Below are 27,327 nucleotides of genomic sequence, written 5' to 3'. Positions count from 1 at the left end.
CCAAATATCTGCAGGAACAACATTCCTCAGTTCCTGTGCTCTTAGATCAGCAGGTGAGGCCATCTTGGTGCTCCCTGCTCAGTATGAAGTACACAGTGTGGGGCCCCGGAAAAGAGCCTTTTCGGTGGCAGCTCCTGATATGTGAAACACCCTCTATACTGAGGTGTATCAAGACCCATCTCTTTATAGTTTTAAGCAGCTAAGGCACAACATTTTCAACCAGCATTGGGCAGAGGAAGAACTGATGGCTTTTGCTGCTTTCAGTAACTGTTCTGAGTGGTTGTTTTCACTTTTTAAAGGTTTGTGTTATTTTATGGGAGGGGGGGGTGTTACATGTAAACTGCCCTGGGGCTTGTGCAAGGGAAGTATGTAGATCTACATAATCAGTAAAATAAATTCCCATGCTTCTAATGTGGCAAAATTCATTGCAAGCTCATTTGTTTCAGGAGGTGAAATGAGGAGCATTCCATCCTTGTGGACAGGGCCGGATTTAGGTTTGATGAGGCCCCAAGCTACTGAAGGTATTGGGGTCCTTTATATGCCCAGCTGCCCTTTGTCAACAACAAACCAGTGATATTTTAGGGAGCAGGCTAGCAGGCAGGGCCCATGACTTACATCATAGGAGCCTACACAATACAAAGCACTGTCGCTGTATGTAGGTTTTATTTTATTTATCTTATATTTTGGAAATGTACATCTAGTTTTCTTTTCCTTTAATTTTTTGGGGGGCCCCCAAGAGAGTGGGGCCCTAAGCTATAGCTTGTTTGGCTTATACGTAAATTTGGCACTGCTTGTGGACAGCTGGTAATTACCATATTTTTTGCTCTATAAGACTCACTTTTTCCATCCTAAAAAGTAAGGGGAAATGTGTGTGTGTCTTATGGAGTGAATGCACGCTGCGCAGTGATCCCTCTTGCTGTTCTTGCTTCTGGGATTCAGAATATTTTTTTTTCTTGTTTCCCTCCTCCAAAAACTAGGTGTGTCTTATAATCTGATGTGTCTTATAGAGCGAAAAATAAGGTAACATGCCATGATAAAAACTCGAAAAGAGAAGGTTCTCTGACATACAAAGAAGCATCTGTCACCAGCATCAGCTGCATTCATAAGAAACTTGCACCACTGAGAATGCAAAAGAAAAAAATTTATAATGACAATAGGGAGCACTTAGATCTCATTGAACAACAACAACAACAACAACAACAACAACAACAACAGTGCGATCTTATATATGTCCACTCCTATTATTCTGTTTTATAAGTAAGCTCAATGTGTTCAATGGGACTTACTCTCGGGTAAGTGTGAATAGGATTGTAGACTTAAGGTCTGTCCAGTTGTATTAGCAGGATCAGAATGAGTGGAGTTCATACGATAGTGCTAAACGCAGGTGTAGATGTGTCACTGGTTGGGTGTAACTGTCTCCTTGTAACATCCTCCTGGGTGTTACAATGACTCTGTCTCCCAAGAAATGCTGGTTGGGCATGACGCAAGCTGTTGGACGCGAGACACAAAGAGGAGAGTTCTGCCAGCATTTGTTGGACTTGTTCTTCAGCAGGCCTAAGTCAATTAGCAGGGAGCGTTTTGCAATGTGTCCGAACTGCAGGCCAAGACCACATTTGATTTGTTATCATACACACTGAAATTTCAAGTCAGTCGCTTGGCTTCACGCCACCGTAGTAAAGTTTAATTTATGGCTGTCAGTAGAACAACAAAAGAAAACTCAGTTGTAATAACATGTCTACTCGAGAGAGACGAAACGATCCTTGAGTACTTGTGCACGGACAGAAAGAAGAAGCGGGGACATTTCTGCGAACACACGAACCTTTGTACCACGTCAAATACAATTTTGTTGTTATTGTTGAAGGTATGTTGCTGCTTAAAGGTAAAGGGACCCCTGACCATTAGGTCCAGTTGTGGCCGACTCTGGGGTTGCGACGCTCATCTCACTTTATTGGCCGAGGGAGCTGGCGTACAGCTTCCGGGTCATGTGGCCAGCATGACTAAGCCGCTTCTGGCGAACCAGAGCAGCGCATGGAAACGCCATTTACCTTCCCACCGGATCAGTATGTATTTATCTACTTGCACTTTGACGTGATTTCGAACTGCTAGGTTGGCAGGAGCAGGGACTAAGCAACGGGAGCTCACCCCTTTGCAGGGATTTGAACTGCCGACCTTCTGATCGGCAAGCCCTAGGCTCTGTGGTTTAACCCACAGCGCCACCCGTGTCCCTTATGTTCCTGCTTACAGCCTATGTAAACTTAATGTACTGAGTTGGGCTCAGTGCCCTTTTCTCTCCCCTGTTTAAAAATTAGTAATACTTTTTGTAATCTTGTTACACACATATAGCAGTGGCGGGAACAGTAGGGGAACAGTTAGGGCCAGTGGTGCCATCTTGTGAACATGCTGGAGCCCTCCTGCCTCCTACCCAAAGCCGGACGAGCTTTGGGAAGGTTGCGGAAGGGCTATTGGACCCTTTGGAGCATCATGCCTCCCTCCCTAAGCCGAGCAGAATCTTCTGGGCTTTGGGAAGGAGGCACCAGGGAACATTCAGGAGACCAGACTAGCCTCCCTAGTCCATTGACTGCACACTACTGACATACAGCCAGATTTAATTTGAGATTGCATGTTGCTTGAGCAGCTTTCTTTGCACAGATCCCTATCTAGATGAGGAATGGGGAAGAGCCACAGAGCAATAGCAAATCATTTGCTTTGCATGCAAATGCAATCCCTGCCATCTCCAGGTAGGGTTAGGAATGTCTCTGAAACCCTGCAGAGCTGCTGCCAGTCAATGTAGATTCTGCTGAATTAGATAGACCAATGGTCTAATTTTTTAGCCTAAGGCAGCTCCCTGTGTTCCTGCACAAGAAGGTGGTCACTTCAATGCAGTTCTCTAGCTCCATGCAGGAGCCAGGACTATGGGCCTGTAGCCCTTAGCAAAACAAACTGCAGCTCCATTCATCAATATATGGTATGCAGAAGGGAGTGGATGAACAGTGTCTCCGAAAAATTTTACACACCACCTGGGAAGACAGGCAAACTAATGCCAGTGTACTGGAAGAAGCAAAGATCACCAGTGTGGAAGCAATGATTCTTCAACATCAACTTTGTTGGACTGGTCATGTTGTGCGGATGCCTGATTATCGTCTTCCAAAGCAGCTGCTCTATTCAAACTTAAAAATGGAAAGGGTAATGCTGGTGGTCAACAAAATAGGTTTAAAGACTCTCTGAAAGCAAATCTTTAAAAATGTAGTATAAACGCGAGCATTCCAATTGGAGAACAGCCTTTACCAAAGGTGTCATAGACTTTGAAGACGCTCGAACTCAGGACGAAAGGGAGAAACACGCTAAGAGGAAGGCACGCGTGGCAAATCCACACCGTGATCAATTCCCTCCCGGAAACCTATGTCCGCACTGTGGAAGGACGTGTGGATCCAGAATTGGCCTCCACAGTCACTTACAGGCTCACTGTTAAAACCGTGTTTATGGAAGACAATCTTACTTGGCTACAAGTGATTGCCAAAGAAGAAGAAGGTATGCAAAGGCGAGTGGATGAACTCAATCCCACTCTCCCTTCCCTTCCAGTTAGTTAATTTAAAACAGAGGTGGGAGACCTGTGTGGTCTTCAAGATGTACCTGGACTATGGATCCATCATCATGGTGACGTCAGGTGGCTCACAGTTGGGCGGATCCTGTTTTCTACCTTGGTTTAGAGAGTCAGACACTAGGTAGTGTCAGGCCTAATCTGCAGGACCATGGATAGCTCCAATAATTTCCTCCACCATTTTTGGTGTGATGGGTGTCATTTCTCCACCTGCCCTCCAATGCTCCACAATGATGCTACTGTCTTAGGGAGGAAGGGAGAAGACGTGCTGTTGCCACGGCAAATGGTAAATCCTACCTGGAAGCTGTTGGGGAATTTCTGCTCCCCTCAATGAAATCCTCCCCAATCACAATTTTTTCTGTGCACAAATGGGATGGAGAACTTCAAGAATCCGTCTTGAGCCAGGAAAATGGTGGATTCAGTACAGTAATTCAGTTCCTTGATTCAAGATGCCCCTTTTTTTGGCAGAGACAGTGGTCAACATTTCAGTATCCTGCATAGGACTCCCAACCTCCCTCCTCATTGCTTTCCAGGCCTCTTTCTCGAAATAGGATTGTCTTATTGCTGTGAAGTCAGGAGCAGCTCACCTGGTAGAGTGGAGTCTCCTCAATAGCCTCCTGACAGTAGCCTTGTTGCCACTTACCAAGAGGAGGAGGGAGAGAGGTGAGGCAGTGGTGTTGAGGCCAGGTTTGTGCAGGCACACCAGGGAATCCTATGGTTGCTCCAACGCAGATCCAAATCGCTGCCACCTGGCCTCTTCCCCTTCCTCTGGTTGCTGGGAGACTATTGCTGCAGTTCTGGCCAGCTAGGTGAGCCACTCCTGCACGAAATAGGGGTCCCCATGTTATTATCTTCCTTCCCAACCAAAAAAGAATGACAACTTAAGTTGACAGAATATGTGCAGCTTGCATACTTAACATATAGAATAAGAGAAAAAGAAGAACATATGTTTAGAGAAGATTGGAAAATGTTCATTGAATATATGGGAAATAATTGTGTGCAGCTGAAAACGCTGGCAGCATTAAGATAAATTCAACAGTGTAAATAAGTTTTGATGGATGCAATAATGGAATACTGAATGGTATAGTTTTTGTAAAATATGCAGGGATTTATGATATGTAAAATGAACCATGGAAAGAGAAGAAAGGAAGTCATTGATAGCTTAAAAATGTAAAAATGAGTATTTTAAATTGTAAAACAGAACATTTAGTAAAAATTATATATATAAAAATAAAGTGTAGCAATATCCAGACCCCAACAGCAATATTGTCCTCAGACAATGCTTATCATTATAACAACATTTTGCTCCTCTCAGTTTGTTGTTACAATGATAAGGATTTATCTTCAAAGAATGCTTATCATTAGAACAACATGTTGTTCCCCTCATGAAGTCAGAACAATTTATATTGTGCTTACGGAGTGCACTGACTTCATTTTTTGTGTTTCCTAATAACTAGCCAGGGATAAACATAAAGGATGTTTAAAAAATATTGCACCTTCAATTAATCTTTCTGATATTTTCTCCCAGATCTAACCACCATTATTATTATTATTATTATTATTATTATTATTATTATTATTATTATTATTAAATGTATTTGTTTTTACCCAACTTTTCCCCCCAACAGGACTCAAGGCACGATACAGATTAAAACAAGAACAGTTAAAACCGGGGGGGGGGGGGGAGAGAGATCAATAATTAGAAAATCAATCAAACATTGATAGAATTGAACTGTATACATATCTAAGATCCGTTTAAAACATACAAATAATTGCAATAATTGCAATAAAAGCAGCATGGTACCAGCCATTAAAAGCAGTCAATTCCTCAAAGCTGTCGGAACAAGGAAGTCTCCATCTGCCAGTAGAAGGACAGCAAAGAGGAGGCCAGTTTAGCTTCTCTGGGTAGGAAGCTCCAAAGTCTGGAAACAGCCACCAAGGAGGCCCTTTCTTGCGTCCCCACTAAGCAGAACTGTGAGGGTGGTGGAACCAACAGAAGGGCCTCCCCCGAATATCTCAAAACCTGGGCATGTTTGTGTGAGGGAATGTGGTCTTTCAGATAGCTTGGATCCAAGGCTAAGCCAACCAGGAAGCCCCACCAGGAGCCTCCCGGACTTATGCTGTGACGTTTATAACTTTATTCTAACAAGACTCCCATCCCAGGCCTCAGACTAGCTCTTCACAGGCCTGCTGGGACGTAAGCCATCAACCCAGGACTGGATTATCCATTAAGCAAAAGGAGCCCATGCTTAGGGCATCAAGGGAAGTGGGGCACCACAGAAATTTTCCATTGCCGGATTTATCATGAATACCATGAATGAATTTATTATTTCGGTCACAGACCAGTTCCAGCTCACATACAAAATCAGGGAAGTCATCCATGGACTCTATGGTGCAGCTAAACCAGGTTCCATCATACGTTCAGTGCAACAAAAGAATGTAAAAACAAGATTCAGGCTGAACTTCACAGAATACAGTAGTACCTTGTGTTACAGACGCTTCAGGTTACAGACACTTCAGGTTACAGACTCCGCTAACCCAGAAATAGTACCTCGGGTTAAGAACTTTGCTTCAGAATGAGAACAGAAATTGTGCGGCGTGGCGTTGTGGCAGCGGAAGGCCCCATTAGCTAAAGTGGTACCTCAGGTTAAGAACAGTTTCAGGTTAAGAACGGACCTCCTGAACGAATTAAGTTCTTAACCTGAGGTACCACTGTAATTGTAGAAGACAGTATTTTATGGTTTCATCATCATCATCATCATTTATTCTCCACCCATCTGGCTGGGTTTCTCCAGCCACTCTGGGCAGCTCCCAACAGAATATTAAAAACACGATAAAAAACCAGGCAGAGGGCCTTCTCAGTAGTGGCGCCCGCCCTGTGGAACGCCCTCCCATCAGATGTCAAAGAAATAAACAACTATCTGACTTTTAGAAAACATTTGAAGGCAGCCCTATTTAGGGAAGTTTTTAATGTTTGATGTTTTATCATGTTTTTAATATTCTGTTGGGAGCCGCTCAGAATGGCTGGGGAAACCCAGCCAGATGGGCAGGGTATAAATAATAAATCATCATAATAACGAATTTGTCTAATCCTTTTTTTAAAGCCATTCAAGTTTGTGCCCATCACTACTGCTTGTGGTAGCCAATTCCATATGAAGCAGTAACTTCCTCTTGCCTGTCCTGAATCTCCCAATACTTAAGTTCATGCTCCCTTGCAATGGATGGAGCCATGTGTAGTATGAAGCAATATCACTGAAAACTGATGGGATTGCTAAGATGATGTGGGTCCACCTGGACCTTCGTTGATGATGGGGGTTTCTCTCCATGTCTGTTGGAGGCTTTCCCAGCCTAGAATCATAAGTTTTGTGGAAGCAAATCTCCTTGAACTTTAGCTGCGCTGTTCGGTAAATATATTTGTCCATGTTTTGTTAGTTCAGCTCTGTTTCTATCAAAGCTCAGTGTAAGGGTATTTGATCATCCTCGGTGAGTCAAGAAACATAGTATGATCCATACATCTGACATTTCCCTCTCTCCTCCACGGCAACGAGATTCTGAGAATTGTTGACAATAAAAAGGGTTGCTTTTCTTTATTTTGCAGTGTCACGGCGAGCCAAAACAAGCAGAGGGAAGACACCGCTTCCAGGAATGAGAGAATATTTCTTTCTTTCTTCTCTTTGTGCAATACCTCTGAGGATACTGGCTGATGCTTATAGGCCTCCCAGGTAACAGTTCTTTATTGCTTAGCTGTGTTGTGGACACTTGGAAGCTCCATTACAGCTGTTCAAAAATCATTTAAGTGGTTTGCATAACATTTGCGATGAAATATGAGGGGAAATCAGGACGTGGGTGGCGCTATGGGTCAAACCACAGAACCTAGGGCTTACCGATCAGAAGGTCGGCAGTTCGAATCCCCGCGATGGAGTGAGCTCCCGTTGCTCAGTTCCTGCTCCTGCCAACCTAGCAGTTCGAAAGCACGTCAAAGTGCAAGTAGATAAATAGGAACCACTCCAGTGGGAAGGTAAATGGCATTTCCGTGCACTGCTCTGGTTCACCAGAAGCAGCTTAGTCATGCTGGCCACATGACTGTACGCCGGCTCCCTTAGCCAATAAAGCGAGATGAGTGCCGCAACCCCAGAGTCGGTCATGACCGGACCTAATGGTCAGGGGTCCCTTTACCTTTATGAGGGGAAATGCCGATTCTCAAAATAGCCTGCATTTTAATTATTTGTTAAGTAAGGGTTCTAAGGCACGGCTCGTCTGATTAAATTGTGTGCAAGTTTCATGAAACAGAATTCAACAAAACAAAACAAAAAAGAGCTGCTTTCCTTTTGGGAATTATAGGCACAGAACTACCCAAACTGTATAGAAATTTATTCATATTATGTGACTACAGCGGCAAGAATGTTATTTGCGTGGCTATTCCCTCCCCACCCACTAGTGGAATAAATGAAGACAACGGAGACAGAGTTATAGTTTAATGGGCGTAAATGGCCACAACTTTATTGATTACAGGAAAGAAGGGTATTGGCATTAGGCATTGGCCCCTAACCGACTATCCGGTCTAACCGGGAAGGGTTAAACACCAACAGGGGGAGCCACCCGAGATGCATATCCCTAGGCGCTCCCCGAGGGGTTACCGCTCGGGGGCGCGCTTTAGGCCCTAGCCTCCGTAGGTTTCGGACGAGGCGTCGCCCCTCGGAGTCCTTTAACGAACTACCCTTCAAGCCTTGGGGGAGGTGATGGCGTTCCTCCCCCCCAACCACATCTGCATGACAATACCCCGGCCAATGCCTACCGCCAAAACCAAGGAAGTTGTGACGATTTGCTACGAGGTAGGCGAAAAAACCAAGTGGCGGAAAATGAGCCAATTAGCCAAATGGAAAAACTCCTACCAGGCCCCTTGCGGCGACCAGCCGAAGCCCATAGCAAAATCAAGGGAAAAACCTAAAGGGCGGGAGGGTGGGAAACCTCGTCGTCTCTGGAGCCAAAAGGGGCGAGCCCGGGGCTGCCCCGACCTTAAGTGCCCTCTCTAAGGCCCGCCCCTGCCGCCAGCCGATTGGCTGGCGCGTCAGGGGATGAAGCTGGGGAATCCCTATCTCCCGCGAGGCTGACGGCAGCCTCGCGGGAGTGCGAGTGGGGTGGTCCGTGATCCCGCAACCCCCCCCTCCTCATGACTCTCGGAAGGGGCATTGCGTGGCTATTCCCTCCCCACCCACTAGTGGAATAAATGAAGACAACGGAGACAGAGTTATAGTTTAATGGGCGTAAATGGCCACAACTTTATTGATTACAGGAAAGAAGGGTATTGGCATTAGGCATTGGCCCCTAACCGACTATCCGGTCTAACCGGGAAGGGTTAAACACCAACAGGGGGAGCCACCCGAGATGCATATCCCTAGGCGCTCCCCGAGGGGTTACCGCTCGGGGGCGCGCTTTAGGCCCTAGCCTCCGTAGGTTTCGGACGAGGCGTCGCCCCTCGGAGTCCTTTAACGAACTACCCTTCAAGCCTTGGGGGAGGTGATGGCGTTCCTCCCCCCCAACCACATCTGCATGACAATACCCCGGCCAATGCCTACCGCCACCGAGCCGCAAACCGGCTCGCCGCCAATACCCTCAGACCTGTAACCAATCCCTCACACCTTGAAAAATATCAGCCAACCAAATGTCATTGCCAGCATCAGATAGATGCACGCCATCCCAGCGATAAAGCGCTTCAGCGTCAAACCGTATGCGCGGGTGCTGAATAACGCGGCCGCCCCATGCGGCCACCCTGCGCGCCACCGTGCGCTCCACAATCCTCCTAGCCTTATTCACTGCCACTGGTTTCTCGGCATCCCGCCAACATCGCCTTTCCAGCAGGGATGACCACAGTATCGTAATGCACCCGTGGTCTGCCCTCAACCTCTCTAAGTCATTTATCATGTTCCACATCAGGTCCACCCCTTTCCTATACGCCAGGTCGTTCTCGCCCAGCTGGATGATCAAGGCGCTAGGTGGACCTTCAACCGCTATCCTTTTGGATACAGTTGGGAAAAACTCTTCCCAACGCATGCCCCTCCTAGAAATCCATGACAATTTGACCCAGCTGGGCAGCTGTAACTCATTATCCCAGCCCCTTTGTTCGGCGCGCTGCCTAGCCCAATACACGATGCTGTGGCCGAGGATCCACAGTCGAACGACACCAGAACCTGCAACGAAAAGAATCGGAAAGGCAGATCAGGAGGAGCGCCGGGAGGCAAGCTGAGGGGGAAAAGCTGGGGGGGATTTTTATAAGGGCTTCCGGATGTAACCCCTGTATGCGTTAGATTTCCATCGCCCCATGTCCATAATTCTTTCAGCTGGTAAACCCATATGTGCAGCGGTGGTTGCCGCCCCAATACGGAAGGAGTGGGCTGCGTACTCCTCCTGAGGAAGCCCAATGGCAGCCAGGGCCTTGCGCATGACCCTCGTGAACTGCTGTTTTGAGAGGGTCGAACCGTCAGAATGTACGAAAAAGGGGCCACTAGACTTCGGTCTTAAAAACAGGTATTTCCTAGCATCCTTTACTGGGCAAGGGCCTGCCTTTTGTGTTGCCTGTAAGCGGACCAACGCGCCCCTACCCAGTTGATCAGTCTTCGAGCTACGGATTCTTAACGTAACCTGCGCCCCATCCACGGTCACATCCTCCAACAATAACCCTCTAGTAGCCACGCGGTCCTCACAGACCACTTCACCTATGCGTAGGGCGCCAAAAAACGCGAAAGAAAACGCTGCTGAAAATAACCTGGCTTCATATCTTGACCAGCACAATGACCTCAGCTTACTGCGGATTCGAGTGAGTATGTCTAAGGTTATGGGCCGTCTCTTGTCCTGGCCGTGTGGCCTGGATCTGCGCCAGCCCTCAAGCATCTTCCGCACTACGAAATGCGCACAGGGATCGGTGGAAAACAAAGTTTTGGAAAAGAAAGATATGGCGGCCGAATGAATATTGAGGGTTTTGGGTGCCCGGCCAAGGTCTCTAAGGTGGACCATATATTCTATGACCTCCGATTTGGATGGTGACTTGCCAAGCTTGAACCGCCCCTTTTTGATGCGGAAAGACGTGAAGTCTAGCCACGCCTTATTATAAGATCTCAGGGTAGAAGGCGCCAGCGCAGACAATACTCCCTTTAATGCTTCTCGTTGCCAATATTCCAGAGGTGCTCCGGGAATGGTTGCGGCTGCTGCTGCGCATCCGGCGCCAATGAGCGAAAGCGTTCCATCTGGAAACGAGATAAAGCATCCGCGATGTTATTATCAATACCAGGTACAAATTTAGCAGAAGCGTGGAGGTTCAGCCGCAGGCAAGAAAGGACAAAGTACCGAAGAAGGGACGCTACTCTGGGAGAACGTGCCGATTGTTTATTCAAGACTGACACGACTGCAAGATTATCCGTCCAGAAACAGACCCTATGGTTTTTAAATTGGTCTTCCCATAAGTGTATCGCAACTACGATGGGAAAGAATTCCAAAAATGTCATGTCCCGAAGTATAGGTTTACCCTGCCAGGAGGAGGGCCAGTGCTGAGCGCACCACTGGCCCCTAAAGTACACACCGAAACCCAAGGACCCAGCGGCATCCGAGTGTACTTGGAAATCTGACTGTAGAGCCAGACTATCCTGCCAAAGCGAGATGCCATTGAAGCCCTCCAGGAATTGCAACCAAACATTGAGGTCCGCCTTTACTGCCTTGGAAAGGCGTACCCTATGATGGGGTGATCGCAAACCCTTGGACAATTTTGCCAAGCGGCTACAGAAGGGACGGCCAGGAGATACCACACGGCAGGCAAAGTTAAGGTGCCCCAGGAGGGACTGGATTTGCCTCAGGGTGACCTTCTTTAAAGGCAGTATCTGACTGATAAGCTCCTTGAGAGCAACCAATTTCTCAGCTGGTAAGCGCGAGGTCTGGGCTACTGTGTCAAGTTCGATGCCCAGATAGGTCATGGTGGTGACCGGGCCTTCGGTCTTCTCGCCTGCCAAAGGGACCCCTAATTCCCTAGCCAAGGACTCGAAAGCCAAGAGGAGCGACCTGCACTCCTCCTCCACCCTAGCGATCAAAATAAAATCATCGAGATAATGCCCCACCCCCAAGGCGCCGGTTCTAAACTTTAGGGCCCATTCCAGGAATGTGCTGAAAGTCTCGAACGCAGCACAGGCCACAGAACAACCCATGGGCATTGATTTGTCGATGAAGAAGGCTCCCTGGAATTTGAAACCCAACCATCGGTAGTCATCAGGATGTACCGGGAGTAGGCGGAATGCTGACTCAATGTCGCATTTTGCCATAAAGGCCCCCCTGCCAAAGCTCCGAACCAACCTCACAGCTTGATCGAACGATGAATACTTCACCGTACACATCTCCTGGGGGATGGCGTCATTTACCGAGGTACCTTTGGGATAGGACAGGTTGTGAATCATTCTAAATTCTCCTGGGGCCTTCTTTGGGACTATACCCAGAGGGGAGATATGAAGCCCCTCGATAGGCGGAGTAGCGAATGGACCGGCCACCCTACCAGCTGCGATCTCCTTTTGTATCTTTTTAAGAGCAATGTCGGGCCTTTCTAAGACTGATTTCTGGTTAGGGGGGCAAGAAGAATTGGGAGTAAAAGCGACCGGAATTCTAAAACCTACAGAAAACCCTTCATCCAATAGGTGAGCCGCCTGTCTATTTGGATAGAACTTCAAGAGTGCTCTCAAGGGCTCCAATTTTATCGGAGAGCACGCAAGACCCAGGGAGAAGTTAGTAACGAGCCCCGGCTGGCCCTTGTGCAGGGGCCGTGGGTCCAGCAGCGCCACCCCTGTTTCCCCGGGCGAGGTGACCCCTTCCCCCCCGAAAGGGCTGCTGCCTCCCTTTGAAGCAGTTGAATGCTGGGTGGCTGCCTAAGCACCTTTCGCATTCATGTAGGTACTTACAGGTAACGCGCTGACAGGTACCCTTGTTGAAGTCCCAGCACTGTCTACGGCGCTGGGTCTCCACCTTACCGGCTTTAGGCTGTTGGGCGGTTTTCTTCTCGATATTGGGCCCCACATGGTCAAACCAACAATTGTTGTCCTTTTGGTCCCAACGAGTCGAAGACAGCAGCGAGGCGTTCCTCCTGAAGTCCTCATCGTACGCCAGCGCAGCTTCCTCTCCTGCCATCTCCCGAGCCCTCCTGACGTGCGCCAGGTAGGACACGAGGTGCGCGCCCCTCTTAGGATAACAACTTGACACCACAGCCATAAACACTTGATATCCGTTAAGCCAATTTTCGAACGTTCGCTCTACTCGGGGTACCCTGTACCTCCTTTTCCCATAGTACTTAATTTTTTCCCCTTTCCCCTTGACTTGAGCTGGCGGCAGCAGTGAAAACATATCCACGTAATTACCATTCAAAATCTTGTTCCTCTTCCTCTTAGAGAGGTGGTTCCCCAAAATAAAGTCGGTAGCCGCATTGGTCGAGACTTTAACGTCTGGGACCAGGGCCCCATCCTTCCACTCAAGCGTGCCATTAAACGTCTTCCTATGTGAGTTGGCCCTACGTTCATGCACCCACTGGGGAGCTCCAATGTCCTCTCCCTCCCCCCAATACGTTTCCATAGGGGCGTCACTATCCCCATCTGAAGAAGAGGTACCTGTTTCCTCCTCGGAGTCCGAAGTGTCCCTCCTCTTGCTCTTCTTCGCCCGATGCTTCTTCTTTGCCTTACGCTTTCCGCCCCGATGCGCATCGTCGCGGGGGGCCGGGTCGCTGGCGGCGGCCACCTGCTGAGGGGGCAACTCCTCCTCGGATGACGACTCCTCCGAGGTGCTTGGTTGCCTAGGATCGTCCTGAAAAACACTGGGGACATCACACACCTCCGGCCGCGGGGCTGATGTAGATGCCGCCACCGGCCTGGCCTTTTGTGCGCTCGACCTAGGTTTTTTAGCTGGTGCCTTGCCTTTTTGTGGACACGACTTGGTTTTTTGAGATCTAGCAGCTTGTAAGCGCGTCCGCGGCCTACTGGGTGCCTGCTCGACCGCGTCGGCTGTACTAGTGGAGGGACCATCCTGACCCTGCTGGCTAGGTGGTGTGTCTGGTATGCAATCTTGGGACACCTCCACTATGTTGGGAGAAGGAGTGACAGGTGCCCTGCACTGCGCATAGAATGATTGCAAGGCGGAGAAAAGCTGGGCCAAGGCCTGGGGGTTACAAGGGCCTGTTGGCACTAGGGCATTGCCGAGCTGAGATTGTTGGGGGTTGTTGTTGCTCTCCATGACCAAGCTGGGGCAGTGCCCTGGGTTGGAGGGCGCAAAACAAAGCAAGTATTCCCGCAAATTCGAGTGACTCTTGCGATTCAACTCCTGTCCCCCTTTGTTTGTTTATTTATTTAGTTATTTAGTTATTTAGTTATTTATTTATTTTTATTTTATTTTATTTTATTTTATTTTATTTTATTTTATTTTTATTTTTATTTTTATTTTTATTTTTATTTTTATTTTTATTTTTATTTTTATTTATTTTTTTTATTTTTTTAATTATTATTTATTATTCCTTATTATTTACTATCTATCTATCTATATATATATATAGGTTTTATTTATTTATTTAATATTCAATTATTTATTTATTTATGTATTTACCTTATTTACTTATCTGATTATCTAGGTATTTGTTTTACTTATATATTTATTTATTTATGTATTTATTTATTTATTTATCTTGAATATCTATGTATGCTAGACGTATGATATGTACGTGCTTATTTTTGAATTTTTCTATTTATTTATGTTTCAATCGCTGCCAATGTATATATGAGCGTGCCAATTCTGATTGCCTTTAGGCTACTGTGGCAATAGCGCTAGCAAAAAGACCTAACCCAGGTGGCTGATGGCCGGGGAAAAACACCTAAGCTTACTCTGGCCGGAAAAACAACAGGAAAAGGCTCAGAAAACCCTGCTTGCAGAAAGGTAAAATAGACCAGGCAGAATTGGCCAATATCCTTTTAAATCCCTTAGCTTCCCTGCAGAAGACCAGCAACTATGTATGATGCACAAAACACTTAAGCGTCAACAGCCAAATGCCGCCTATAAAAACTGAAATGCTACCGTGAGAAATATATAAATGCTGACAATAATGATTTAACTGCAGTTGCAACGCTGCTGGATTGCCACTAGGGTGCGACCTCGTTTCAGAGTTCCCCAGTGAGGCTCCCGGGCTAACTTGCCTCTGGCAAGATGGCGGCCGTGACCAAACCACGTGGTTTGCAGCAAAATGGCGGCCGGAGGCAACCCGTTGCCTAGCAGCGACGCTGACTATTTACGTTGGGAAAGCAAACAACCGAATCGGGCAAGTAAAAACAGTCTGGCAAACAAGGTTCCAACCCGCAACCAGGGGAACCCCACCACAACCCTCGGAATTAGCGAGGAAAATAACAGCCCCAAAGGTAGCCTTAGCCCCCCTTTTAGCAGCCACGGGCAGCGGCCACCCCCCTATTAGCTACCGCCACCCGCCGGAGCCCTACAACCCCTTATAAAAACCTGTGCGTTGTAATGCTGAGGAGTCCGGGGATGCGTTAAGTAGCGCTGGAGGCGACCGGTGTTCGCTGACACGTGCTACTCGACGCGGCAGGCTCCGTTGGTGGGCAGCCGCTAGCCCGCTGTTTAGCTGTAGAACGAAATCCGCCGCTGCCGGATCAGCTGATGGGCGGCCGGCTAGAAGGGTTGCTAGCGGCGCTCCTATAGGCCGCGAAGGGTCAGCTGATTGCCGGCTGCTGGATGTCGCGGCAGCGCTTCCTGCGCCGAAGACCGCTGCTCGTGAGGCCGCAAAGAGAAGTGAGGAGCAGGTAGCGTAGCGTCGGGAGCGTTGTAGAACACGAGTAGGTAAGCCGCTTGTAATCCACGCTCGCGCGCAACCGACACGGAGAGGGAACGATCTAAACCTCGTCGTCTCTGGAGCCAAAAGGGGCGAGCCCGGGGCTGCCCCGACCTTAAGTGCCCTCTCTAAGGCCCGCCCCTGCCGCCAGCCGATTGGCTGGCGCGTCAGGGGATGAAGCTGGGGAATCCCTATCTCCCGCGAGGCTGACGGCAGCCTCGCGGGAGTGCGAGTGGGGTGGTCCGTGATCCCGCAACCCCCCCTCCTCATGACTCTCGGAAGGGGCATTGCCCCAAAACAGAAAGAAGAAGAATGGATACAAAAACTTATGGAATATGCAGAAAAGGCGAAACTTACCAGAAAAATAAGAAATCAAGATAGCAAACTTTTTATAAAAGAATGGAAATGGTTTACTGAATATTTACAAAAAAAAAACCCCTGTAAACAGATAAGAACATTGGCAGGCTTATTGCAATAACCTGCAGTTTTATAAGAGTATACATTAAAAGTAGATGAATAATGGATTAAGTTAAGTTGATTTGGAATATGCAGAAAAATATAAAAAATAAATTGAAGGAACAGTAGAAAGAGGGGGAAGGAAGTCGAGTTTCGAAATGTTAAAACGATTGTAATGTTATTGAAATGTATAAAAGTATAATGGAAAGAAAGAAAGAAAGAAAGAAAGAAAGAAAGAAAGAAAGAAAGAAAGAAAGAAAGAAAGAAAGAAAGAGCTGCATAAGGTGTCCCACATCGTCATGTCGAAATCTTCCTTGTTTCCCCATTTTGGTAACCTTTAGTAACCAAAAGAAATAGCAGTTTGAAAAGGGTGTTGTGCTAGGAAGGAGAATACAGCAGGAATGAGAACGTGACCTTTCAGCTGGGCAACATTAAAAACATTAAAATATTAAAAACATACAGGATGGGAAGGCGCCAAGCTGCAGGTTTACCTATCTAATCAGCTGCGTCTGTGATAAAGGAGGAAGTGAGCTGAAGGGAGGAACCTTTGGATACTTGTAATAGTCCCCAAGACTCCAACTTTATGACAGCTTCGTTGTGTCTTTAGGATTCAGGCCAAGCTCAAGCTTAAGGAGGAAGCTTAAGTAATCATTACTTACAAGCTTACTTATTCATTACTGGAAAGTACAGTCGTACCTCAGGTTAAGAACTGAATTCATTCTGGAGGTCCATTCTTAACCTGAAACTGTTCTTAACCTGAGGTACCACTTTAGCTGCCGCGCGATTTCTGTTGTCATCCTGAAGCAAAGTTCTTAACCCGAGGTAATATTTCTGGGTTAGCGGAGTCTGTAACCTGAAGTGTCTGTAACCTGAAGCTTCTGTAACCCGAGGTACCACTGTATATAGGTTCTAAGACAACTACACACATGGGTTTCTCACGTATGTTTTCAAAACGTATCTGGTAACATTTCACTGGGTGCCATAGGGGCCGAGGTCCCTTTGCCCCCCCCCCTAAAATATTGGAGGAGCCAGGCCGCCCCCCCAAAAAAAAAAAACCTTGATGGGCACTGCCATTCAAACAGTATGTGTATGTTGCACCATGTGATTGATTCTGTGGGGTGGGGCTTGCCGGCCTCTCCCCCCACATACACAATATTTTATTCAAGTTGGCACCCCTGCTGGACGCTGTCTGTCATTGACACCCACTACTTCTGCCCAAAGAAAAGGATACAACCTTCTTGGTTGTTCATTTGTTTGTTTGAAGGAGTGTCTCCACACCCATCATTCTGCCCGGACACTGAGATCCAGCTCCGAGGGCCTTCTGACAGTTCCCTCACCGCAAGAAGTGAGCTTACAGGGAACCAGGCAGAGGGCCCTCTCGGTAGTGGCACCCGCCCTGTGGAACGCCCTCCCATCAGATGTCAAGGAAATAAACAACTATCTGACTTTTAGAAGACATCTGAAGGCAGCCCTGTTTAGGAAAGTATTTAACGACTGATGTTTTAATGTATTTTTAATCTTTTTTGAAAGCTGCCCAGAGTGGCTGGGAAAACCCAGCCAGGTAGGTGGAGAAACCCAGTCAGATGGGCGGGGTATAAATAATAAATTGTTGTTGTTTTGTTGTTGTTGTCTGAAAAACAGCTAAAAGCTGCTCTAGTGCAAAGCAGCTGTATTAAAAATCAAAATTAAAATTGCCTTTGCAGGTACAGGAGGAAGGGAACGGAAGCAAAAGAAGGACACGAAAGCTTTCCTGAAACAATGCAGGGACCCCCATTTTCTCTCTCGCTTTGGAAACGGGAACGGCAGCCTTTTGTGTGAGCGGCATGCGTCCTTTGCTCCCATTTATTTTACCTGGAGGTTTTTTCTTTAGTTGACCATCAATGGTACCCCTGCTCCTGCCTCTGTGGCCGTTCTTGCCCTTGCAAGGTGACCCTCAGGGGATTGCTGGCGCGACCAGGCACAAAACACACATTTGTGTTGTTTAACTTGCTTTTTGGCACACATTTGGTAGTTTGAAACACTGTTGTTGGTTGTTGTTGTTGCTGCTGCTGCTGCTGTTGTTAAATGGCTGTTTTACTCACAGGAAGCCATTCATGAAACCTTGACTTTGGTGGACGCTTGTTGTGCAAATCCACAGACAACCTTTATAATAATAATAATAATAATTATTATTATTTTTATTTATACCCCGCCCTCCACAGCTCAGGGCGTCTAACAAGCAATAATAAAAACAAGTTGAATGAAAACAACTTAAAAACAAGATTAAAATACAACATTAAAATATTGAAACGTTAAAATGTTAAAATGCAGCCTCATCACAGGAGGAGAAAGGAAAAAGGAAAAAGAAAGAGGGGGGGGGATCAAATTGGCTCCAAGCCAAAGGCCAGGCGGAACAACTCTGTCTTACAGGCCCTGCGTAAAGAAATCAGATCCTGCAGGGCCCTGGTCTCATGAGGCAGAGCGTTCCACCAGGCCAGAGCCAGTGTTGAAAAGGCCCTGGCTCTGGTTGAAGCCAATCTAACTTCCTTAGGGCCCGGGACCACTAGGGTGTTGCTATTTATGGACCTTGAGGCTCTCCGTGGGGCATATCGGGAGAGGCGGTCCCGTAGGTTCATGGGGTTGGGAAAGTATTAATTGAGGGGATGGGGCAACAACACATAGTGCAAGCACCTCCCACCAAGCACTAGGGTGGCCAGGAAACATCAAGTTAGATTCCAGAAGTATAAAATTGAAAGAACCTATACAGGGATGACAAATGAGCACATGAAAAATGACCCACATACACATTCGTACCCTAGCATGGGCACAGCCTTGGAGAAAAAGGAGCTGTATGAGCAGGAGAAGTTCCAGAGAAGGAGGGTGGGATCTACATACATATAAAAAACCTTCTGAAAATGTGTGTTTTTTTTAAACGATTTTAAAAATACATTGAATTTTCTGTAAGACTCGCCATCGCCATCTAGTGTCACATTGGAAATTGCACTTAAAACACACTTAAAATGTTTTATTTGCAGCCGTGTAGCTGAGTCCGAGGTCATAAATTAGAATCGACTAATAAGAACAAATCTTCCTGTGAAATTTCACGGGCTTCTACTTATACAAATATATCCCTATCATTAATATTAACTGCCCACCGCTGTCAATATGGGGCACTCATAATAGGTACGTGTGAAAACTGCTCGCATTGGCTTTAATTGAATAATTGTTTTCTCATTAAAGCATGTCTGGTATTTATATAGGCTTGCTTAAACAAGCAAGCTGATCCAGCATGAAAGGAAATCATTAGTCATAATTAGAATGGCAGCTCAATAAATCTGAGGTGTCTGCTTAGCAGAGCCTGTGCAATTTTCAACAGGTCTAAATGAAAGTGCCCTCATTTATGTACAAGCAAAGGACACTTAATTTGCAAGAGGGGAAGTGACTGATTACGGTTGATGGAGATTCTGTTTCTTGCACAAAAACACTTTTGCCTGCCTCCCTACAATCCCTGTGATGGCCTCCCTGTGATGGCCTGGGATTCCGATTCTGAGAGTGAACCGGAGGAATCCCAGCCGGCACAGGAGTCCCCGCTTCCAGGGCCAGCTGAATTGGGACAAGGCTTGGATTCTGAGGAGCCTGCACCTGTGCCAGATCCTCAGGAGCAGGCACCAGGTGAATCCATTGTGGCCCCAGAGGTGGTTGAGGACTCAGTGTCTACAGGTGAGTCTCCCCCGGGGCCCAGTAACCCTTCAGCCTCTCCTGAACTGCAGAGGCTTAGGGCAGAGAGGCGAAGGGAACTGGTTTCTCCCAGGAGGAGTGCTCGCCTTAAGGCCAGGAGAGGCGGGGCTCCTGGGGGCCGGGACCGCCCCTGGCCTTAGAGAAGATAAAGGTCAGTCAGCCCGGTCCCAGGTTGCGGGAGCAACGTCGTTGTTGAGTACCTGCTCTTACCCGGACCCAGACCTGATCTCCAGTGTTCCTGTTCCTCGCCCGGCTTCCTGCTTCTGATCTCCAGTGTTCCTGTTCCTTGCCCGGCTTCCTGCTTCTGATCTCCAGTGTGCCTGTTCCTCACCCGGCTTCCTGCTTCTGATCTCCAGTGTTCCTGTTCCTCGCCCGGCTTCCTGCTTCTGCCCTACCAGCGTTCCTGTTCCCCGCCCGGCTCCCTGTTTCGGACCTCGCCTCACATCTTGTGAACTACTACCAGACTAGTGACTCAGGACTGCACTTGGACTACGGTAACAGTAACCTTCCCCCGGTACCAGCAGAATAGCAAAGGAAGGCGACAATTAAGAAGAAATTGTAGATGGCAATGATGAGAGAATGAAGTCGACTGAATCTCACGCATACATACAAACTTTGCGATACAGCTGTCTAACCAGCGTGAGCAAAAACGCATATCTTGGGGGAAAGTGTGTATAAACTGCACATATTAGTGCAAATAACACACAAAAATGCACTATGTTAGAGTAAAAAGGTAAAGGGACCCCTGACCATTAAGTCCAGTTGCGAACGACTCTGGGGTTGCGGCGCTCACCTCACTTTAAAGGCCAAGGGAGCCGGCGTTTGTTCGCTTCTGCAGACACTTTTTTCAGGTCATATGGTGAAACCAGAGCAGCGCATGGAAACACCGTTTACCTTCCCACCAGAGCAGTACCTATTTATCTACTTGCACTGTGTGCTTTCGCACTGCTAGGTTGGCAGGAGCTGGGGCCGAACATCGGGAGCTCACTTTAAAATGTGCATACTAGTCAAAACCTGCATACAAAAATGTGTTGATTTGGAGAAATTGGAATGAAAATGCTCCTAAGTTTTTGTGAAGATTAAAAAATAATAATTCATGAACTGCTGCAGAAATGTGGAGAACTGAATTGATGACTGAAAAGCAGAAGCTGAAAGAACTGAGATGGACACATTCATCTAACCCTACTCTCCACAGGTCAGAGAAGTGTGGGTCCAACGATTCTTCTAGAATAGAAGTTGCAGGAATGTCAGGTTTCCGGGAATCAGATCCCTCCCAGGGTGATAGCCAAGAAGAAGAGAAACAAGAAGAGTTCTTACTAGTCTTTTATTCAAAATTCACAGAGAGAGAGATGTAGAAATGCAGTCTGTCTTAGATAATGGCCTTGCTCCCACCCTGTCCATCTCTCCTACTGTACGTCATCCCTGAGCCAGCTGATCTGTGCTTTCTGCCTCTGAGCTTTCTGTTCTGCTACTCTCAATGCACACCGGGACCTAGGAGAAGGGGGGGGGGGTCAAGAATGCTTTCTAAAGACACTGAGTCTGTCAGCTGTCTCCCCCCTGGTACTTCTTCTCCCTGCTGCTCCTCTCCCAATATTTCCCAGCTTCTCCACTCTGCAGACTCTGAACCTTCTGCAAACCACCGTTGTAAATCTATATGTCTCCTTCTTCTCTGGGAAGTGCAGGAGAAGATGGATAGACTCCACCATTCCTCCTCAGACCAGCCCCTGACAAGGATGAAGCTTTCCCATTCAGTTCTATGGATGAGCAGCTCTGCACATACAAAGAGATGATTATATGGGGCTACCTTGACAATGGGATTCGGGTGGCGCTGTGGTTTAAACCACAGAGCCTAGGACTTGCTGATCAGAAGGTCGGCGGTTCGAATCCCCGCGATGGGGTGAGCTCCTGCTGCTCGGTCCCTGCTCCTGCCAACCTAGCAGTTCGAAAGCACGTCAAAGTGCAAGTAGATAAATAGGTACTGCTCCGGTGGGAAGGTAAACGGCGTTTCCGTGCACTGCTCTGGTTCGCCAGAAGCGGTTAGTCATGCTGGCCACATGACCCGGAAGCTGTACACCGGCTCCCTCAGCCAATAAAGTGAGATGAACACCGCAACCCCAGAATCGGCCACGACTGGACCTAAGGGTCAGGGGTCCCTTTACCTTTACCTTTACCTTGACAATGATGTGACTAGCAGACCCCATAGAACTAAATGTGCCCCTCACCATATATATGAAGTTCCAAGGCCAGAGCTATTGATTTGACGTAAATCTTGCCTTTTCCACATGCCGTGTTTCAGTTTCAGATAAGGCTTGAGGACGAAACATACTGCATGAAGTTATATTTGCATTTCATTGTTTTATGTGTTCTTTTCCTCTCCTGTTTATTTTCTGTGACTTGCTATATTTGAAGGAAACCGGAATCATCTTCGATGATCATTCTGTGCACCTGACTTAAGTCATTCTACTGTTTGGCTTCGAAAATAGGTTGCTATGTACATAACTTTAAAATAAAATAAAAAATATTTATACACATGATATTGGGAGGGGAATAGCAATGGGGCCAGATGAGCTATTTACAAACAAAAATGTCATTTCCATGAAAATGGGAAAACTAGAAGCCAATGGAAAATGGGTGCCAGATTTGGCTGACACTTCTGTGATGTCACTCACTGGTTTTCTTTTCAGCTTGGCAGAACTGAAAGCTCAAATTAACTCAGAAAACCTTTTGCCATTTTGTCCAAAACAGATTTTTCAAGCCGCCCCTTCCAAGCTTCTCTGGATTTAGATGGCCAACAGTGCAATTCTATACATATCTACGCAGAAGTAAGCTCCGTTGAATTCAATTGGAGTACGTACAATCCTAACTCCTTTTACTCAGAAGTGAGTCCTGTTCAGTTCAGTGGCAGTTGGGGCATCCTCCCCATAAGTGTGAATTGTTGAATTTTCAGCCAGAAATAGAAAGACAGCTATTCTGTAACATGAGTAAGCCACTGTGTGTCATTGAGCAACCTTTAAAGGAACAAGATTTTTTATTCTGCAACCACAGATATAAGAAGCAGACAGTGGGGACTGGGATGCAGCGTTTAGAAACAGAATTATCCCAATCAGTTTAAAAAATAGAATCTCTTTAAATAAAGAAACAAATTCAAGCTTGCAACTTTCCAAACATTTATAAAATCTGCCTGACTAGCTTTTTATTAATCCTGTGCAGAACTTTATTATTCTGCATTGGGGAATATCCAAACACACACACCACTTCCCTGAGCAGTGAGACGCCAGGGAGCCAAACTCAAAGATTTAGCTACTTTTGAATGAAAAAGAGCACAATGGAAGTGGTTATTTCCTTAAAATACACAGCAGATCGATTGACCTTCCATTCGGCTCCCAGCAGTGTGGATTTCTGCCCCATTTTCTTTCTCCTAACCATTTTCATTCCTCATCACTTTACGGTCTTCAAACAAAAACGTCTTGGAGGTCCCGGGCCACAGGGAGGTTAGGCTGGCCTTAACCAGAGCCAGGGCTTTTTCGGCTGTGGCCCCGACTTGGTGGAACGCTCGATATGCTGGGGGAGAAGGTGCAAGATGGCCGCCGAACTAGCTGCAGTTTCTGGAGGTTATCTGAGGCAAGTTCTTAAATCTGCTTTTTAAATAGGCTCGACACCGAGCCAACCTTTGAAACCCCTTTTATAATATATTTTAACTCCTCCAGAGTTTTTAAGTAGTTTAATAGTCCCTTTAGCTTGTTGCTTCTAAAAAAAAAAAAAAAAAAGAGCTCTTTTGTTACCTTGTTATCTTGATGTCCGGAGGGTTTGCTCCCCGCGCTGCCACGCTCCTCAAGTCTGACCGACAATAAGGAAAACGGGCGACAGCTGATTTATTGCCAACTCCGTGTTACGCTCTGAACTATATGCTATCAAATTACAAATTACAAACAGCTATCCCAAATCTTGCCTCAATTTGGACCTTAGCCTATAGCTGGGTGGAGCTTCCGACTTCCTAAGAGACATAGTTTTTGAAATAGGAAGAATAACCCTGATTGGTAACAAAGATTTACAAATGGTACTTACTAGAAAGAAACGTAGGGACCTGGGGATAGTGACAAGCCCATTGTTCCAGGAGTGTTATGGAAGTGTCACAAGAGACTAGGGCTCTGCGGGACTTGACATCTTTCTGCAGGGCCTGCAAGACAGAGTTGTTCCACCAGGCCTTTGGCCAAGGTACAGTCTGACCCCCTCCTTTGGTAATCCTCACAGAACTCTAGCCCAATGGTTGCCATTCATTTAATTTGATTTTGAATTAATTTTAAAATGAATTGATTTTAGAATGCTGTGTTACTTTTATTGTTGTTACCATATTTTTCGCTCTATAGGACGCACCGGACCATAGGACGCACCGGATCATAGGAGGGGAGAACAGGGGGGGAATTCTTGTTCTCCCCCTCTAAAACAAGGTGCGTTCTATGCGTTCAATGTGCGTTCACCCGAAGCCTCCAGAGCCCAGCGGGAGTTCCCGCTGGGCTCTGGAGGCTTTGGGTTTCTTTCAACCTGCTCCAAAGACCAGGTCGGGGAGCAGCAGGAAGGCGGCTGCCCCCCGAGCTTGTGGGGCTGGCGGGGGGAAGCGTTGCAGCCTTCCCCCCACCTTCGTACAGCCTTCGTAGCCTCCACAGGGCAGCGGGGTGAAGGCACCCCATTGCCCTGCGGAGGCTTTGCGTAGCCGTCCGCAAGCTAGAACAGGGAGACGGAGCGCTGCGTAGCGCTCCATCTCCCTGTTCTGGCTTTGGGCTTAGCCGCACAACCTGCATTTGCTCTATAGGACGCGCACACATTTCCCCTTAATTTTTGAAGGGGGAAAAGTGCGTCCTATAGAGCAAAAAATACGGTAAATAAATAACATATTATTATTATTATTATTATTATTATTATTATTATTATTATCATCAGGGGTTGAGAAAACTCTTTCTGGCATCATCTCTAGGCAAACCCAGGCCAGCGGTGGATACTGTCACAGGCAAAAGTGTGCAGAAAAATTAAGGTATGGTAAGTTTTACCTTTGACTGGTTTCTACTCCTCACATTCCCTTCTGCAACAAATGCATGGGAAGAGAAGTACCTGCAGGTGTTTGTTTTTTCCATGTATTTTGGGTTAAGCCTTTTGTGGAAAGTCATCAGTTGTTGCTGGCATCTGTCTGTCTCGAGAGACAATGGAGTGCACCTCTGGGGGTGGAGCCAAGCCACTGTGTTGGCACTGCAACACCAAAGTAACCTCTCTGGGGCGCAAGTCTAGGCAGCGTTTATGGAGATCCTGGGCTGCTCAGAAGACAAGACTCCTCTCCCTGGTCCAAAGGAAGTCAGCAATGTCTAGGCAACACGATGACCATGTACATACGCAATAGACAATCTTTATAGAATTCCTTCAAACCATAACAAGTACAAAATGAAATCTTTAGTCTCAAAGTCTCTGAAAATCTTTAAATGAAGCGAAGTACCAGACGTTGTACGGTGAAAGACAACAACAACAACAATAGACTGAAACAGAGTTTGGTTCCTATACAGTAAGAATCTTACTTGGTACTGTTTACTATTACGGTGGTACCTCGGGTTAAGTACTTCATTCATTCCGGAGGTCCATTCTTAACCTGAAACTGTTCTTAACCTGAAGCACCACTTTGGCTAATGGGGCCTCCAGCTGCCGCCGCACAATTTCTGTTCTCATCCTGAAGCAAAGTTCTTAACCCGAGGTACTATTTCTGGGTTAGCGGAGTCTGTAACCTGAAGCGTATGTCACCTGAAGCGTATGTAACCCAAGGTACCACTGTATTTTCTAATGGATTGAATTTTGCTTTATTTGATATAAGTTGTTTATTTTAAAGTTATTGTGACTTTTTTTGTATGACGTTTTATTATGTTGTTATATGTGTCGGAAGCCGCCCAGAGTGGCTGGAGCAACACAGCCAGATGGGTGGGGTATAAATAATAAAATTGTTGTTGTTGTTGTCATTATTATTAGTCAAATTCCTGACTTGTGAAAATATTGTACCCGCATTGTTATGATGCAGGTGTTGCCTCTAATGGAAGAGACATTTTGCCTCACTACGTTTGCTATCTGTCTTTTCCAGCTGTGCCCCTAGACTTGAGGGATGAATTTGCATCCCGATTGTCACCAGTGAGCTAGAAAATGTAGTAAAATGAGATCATTCCATCAAAGACGAGAGGTGTCACAGCTCAGGCTCTTACTGAAGCTGACAGAAATTTAATTAATCGAATGTTAGGAATCTAAGAGCTAAAGCAGACATCACACAGCAGAGGCATTCAACCTTCTCCCAAAGGGACTGGGTTTCCGTTTTTTAATGAAAAGGAGCCAATGGGTGGCTCCCGGCTTGGAAAGCAAAGCAGCAGGGAAACGGAGCTGCTTAACTATTTCTTCTTCAGACATAAATCACTTACAAACGCAACTTCTTTTTCCATGCATGGGGGAAATATACAGGGTGTGTGATTTAAACAGTCTCAGTCTCCCTCTCCCCTTACCATCACGCACTCTGTTAACACACCAAAACAGTTGGTTATTATTTTATTTTATTTAAGTGGAGTGATGGTTAGATACAGCTGCAAGGCTGCTAATTAGTCAGCACTGTCTAGGCCAAATATGATGTCCAACACTGAACAGTGATTCCGGATATTGACTACTGTTTCGTAGAATTCTTCGTCAGCGTGGTGGGAGAATATAGAATTGCTTCATAAACCCATCTTATGTCAAATGAATGCATGTACAGTGGTACCTCTGGTTACGTACTTAATTCGTTCCGGAGGTCCGTTCTTAACCTGAAACTGTTCTTAACCTGAAGCACCACTTTAGCTAATGGGGCCTCCCGCTGCCGCTGTGCAATCTCTGTTCTTATCCTGATGCAAAGTTCTTAACCCGAGGTACTATTTCTGGGTTAGCAGAGTCTGTAACCTGAAGCGTATGTAACCTGAAGTGTATGTAACCCGAGGTACCACTGTAAATGAAAATATCAAATTCTGTGGAACAGTGCTAATGGACATCATATTTGCTGAACACACAAAGCTTCACAGCTTGTCTTTCATCCTACAAAGTCTGGTACCTCGCTTCATTGAAAGATTTTCATAGACTTTGAGACTAAAGATTTCATTTCGTACTTGTTATGGTTGGAAGGAATTCTATAAAAGATTGTTTATTGCATATGTACATGGTCATCGTGTTGCCTAGACATTGCTGATGTTCTCTTTGCAACACAGGGGTTTCTTTGGTTACTTAAGGCTGCTAATTAGGACATATGAGTAGGATCAACTCCTCCAGCTTCTGATTCATTTCTAAGGACAATTCAGTCCAAGGACTAGAGCTGGTGCTTGCCTTCAAAGCCCTCAATAGTTTAAGACTGGGACACCTGAATAGTTTGGGACTGGGATACCTGCAGCAGGCAAGCACACTCTCTTTGATGAACTTGCCTGAATACTACGGAAGGGGGAGGAATTTGCTTCACAGGGCGGCCCTCTCTAACTCACACCTCCTGGGACACAAACCAAAATGCAGGTATCCTTCACGGTCCCTCTGAATTTTGTGATGCAGTCTCCCTCCCCCCTCCAAAAAAGTGCGCACAGAAATGCATACATTAGGCGAAAGTGTGCATTAAAAAATATATGTATTAGCGAATTTTGCAATGCAGTCCTCCACCCACAAAAGTGAGAAATGCATATAT

At 46.5% G+C, this 27,327-nt stretch overlaps 1 protein-coding gene across 1 annotated transcript; it reads right to left on the bottom strand.

Moving 5' to 3' along the window:
- Window positions 1–12,355: 12,355 nt before the first annotated feature.
- Window positions 12,356–13,846, bottom strand: LOC144326868 (putative uncharacterized protein MGC34800). The gene has a single exon (XM_077923866.1). It carries the CDS (start codon window positions 13,844–13,846, stop codon window positions 12,356–12,358), a length of 1,491 nt encoding a protein of 496 aa, XP_077779992.1.
- Between the last annotated feature and the right edge of the window lie 13,481 nt (window positions 13,847–27,327).

This window comes from Podarcis muralis, chromosome 1 (genome assembly GCF_964188315.1).
Source record: "Podarcis muralis chromosome 1, rPodMur119.hap1.1, whole genome shotgun sequence".
In the NCBI taxonomy this organism is placed as follows: domain Eukaryota; kingdom Metazoa; phylum Chordata; class Lepidosauria; order Squamata; family Lacertidae; genus Podarcis; species Podarcis muralis.
The sequence above is the reverse complement of the archived record's forward strand: the minus strand, read 5'-3'. Positions and strand labels throughout refer to the sequence as shown.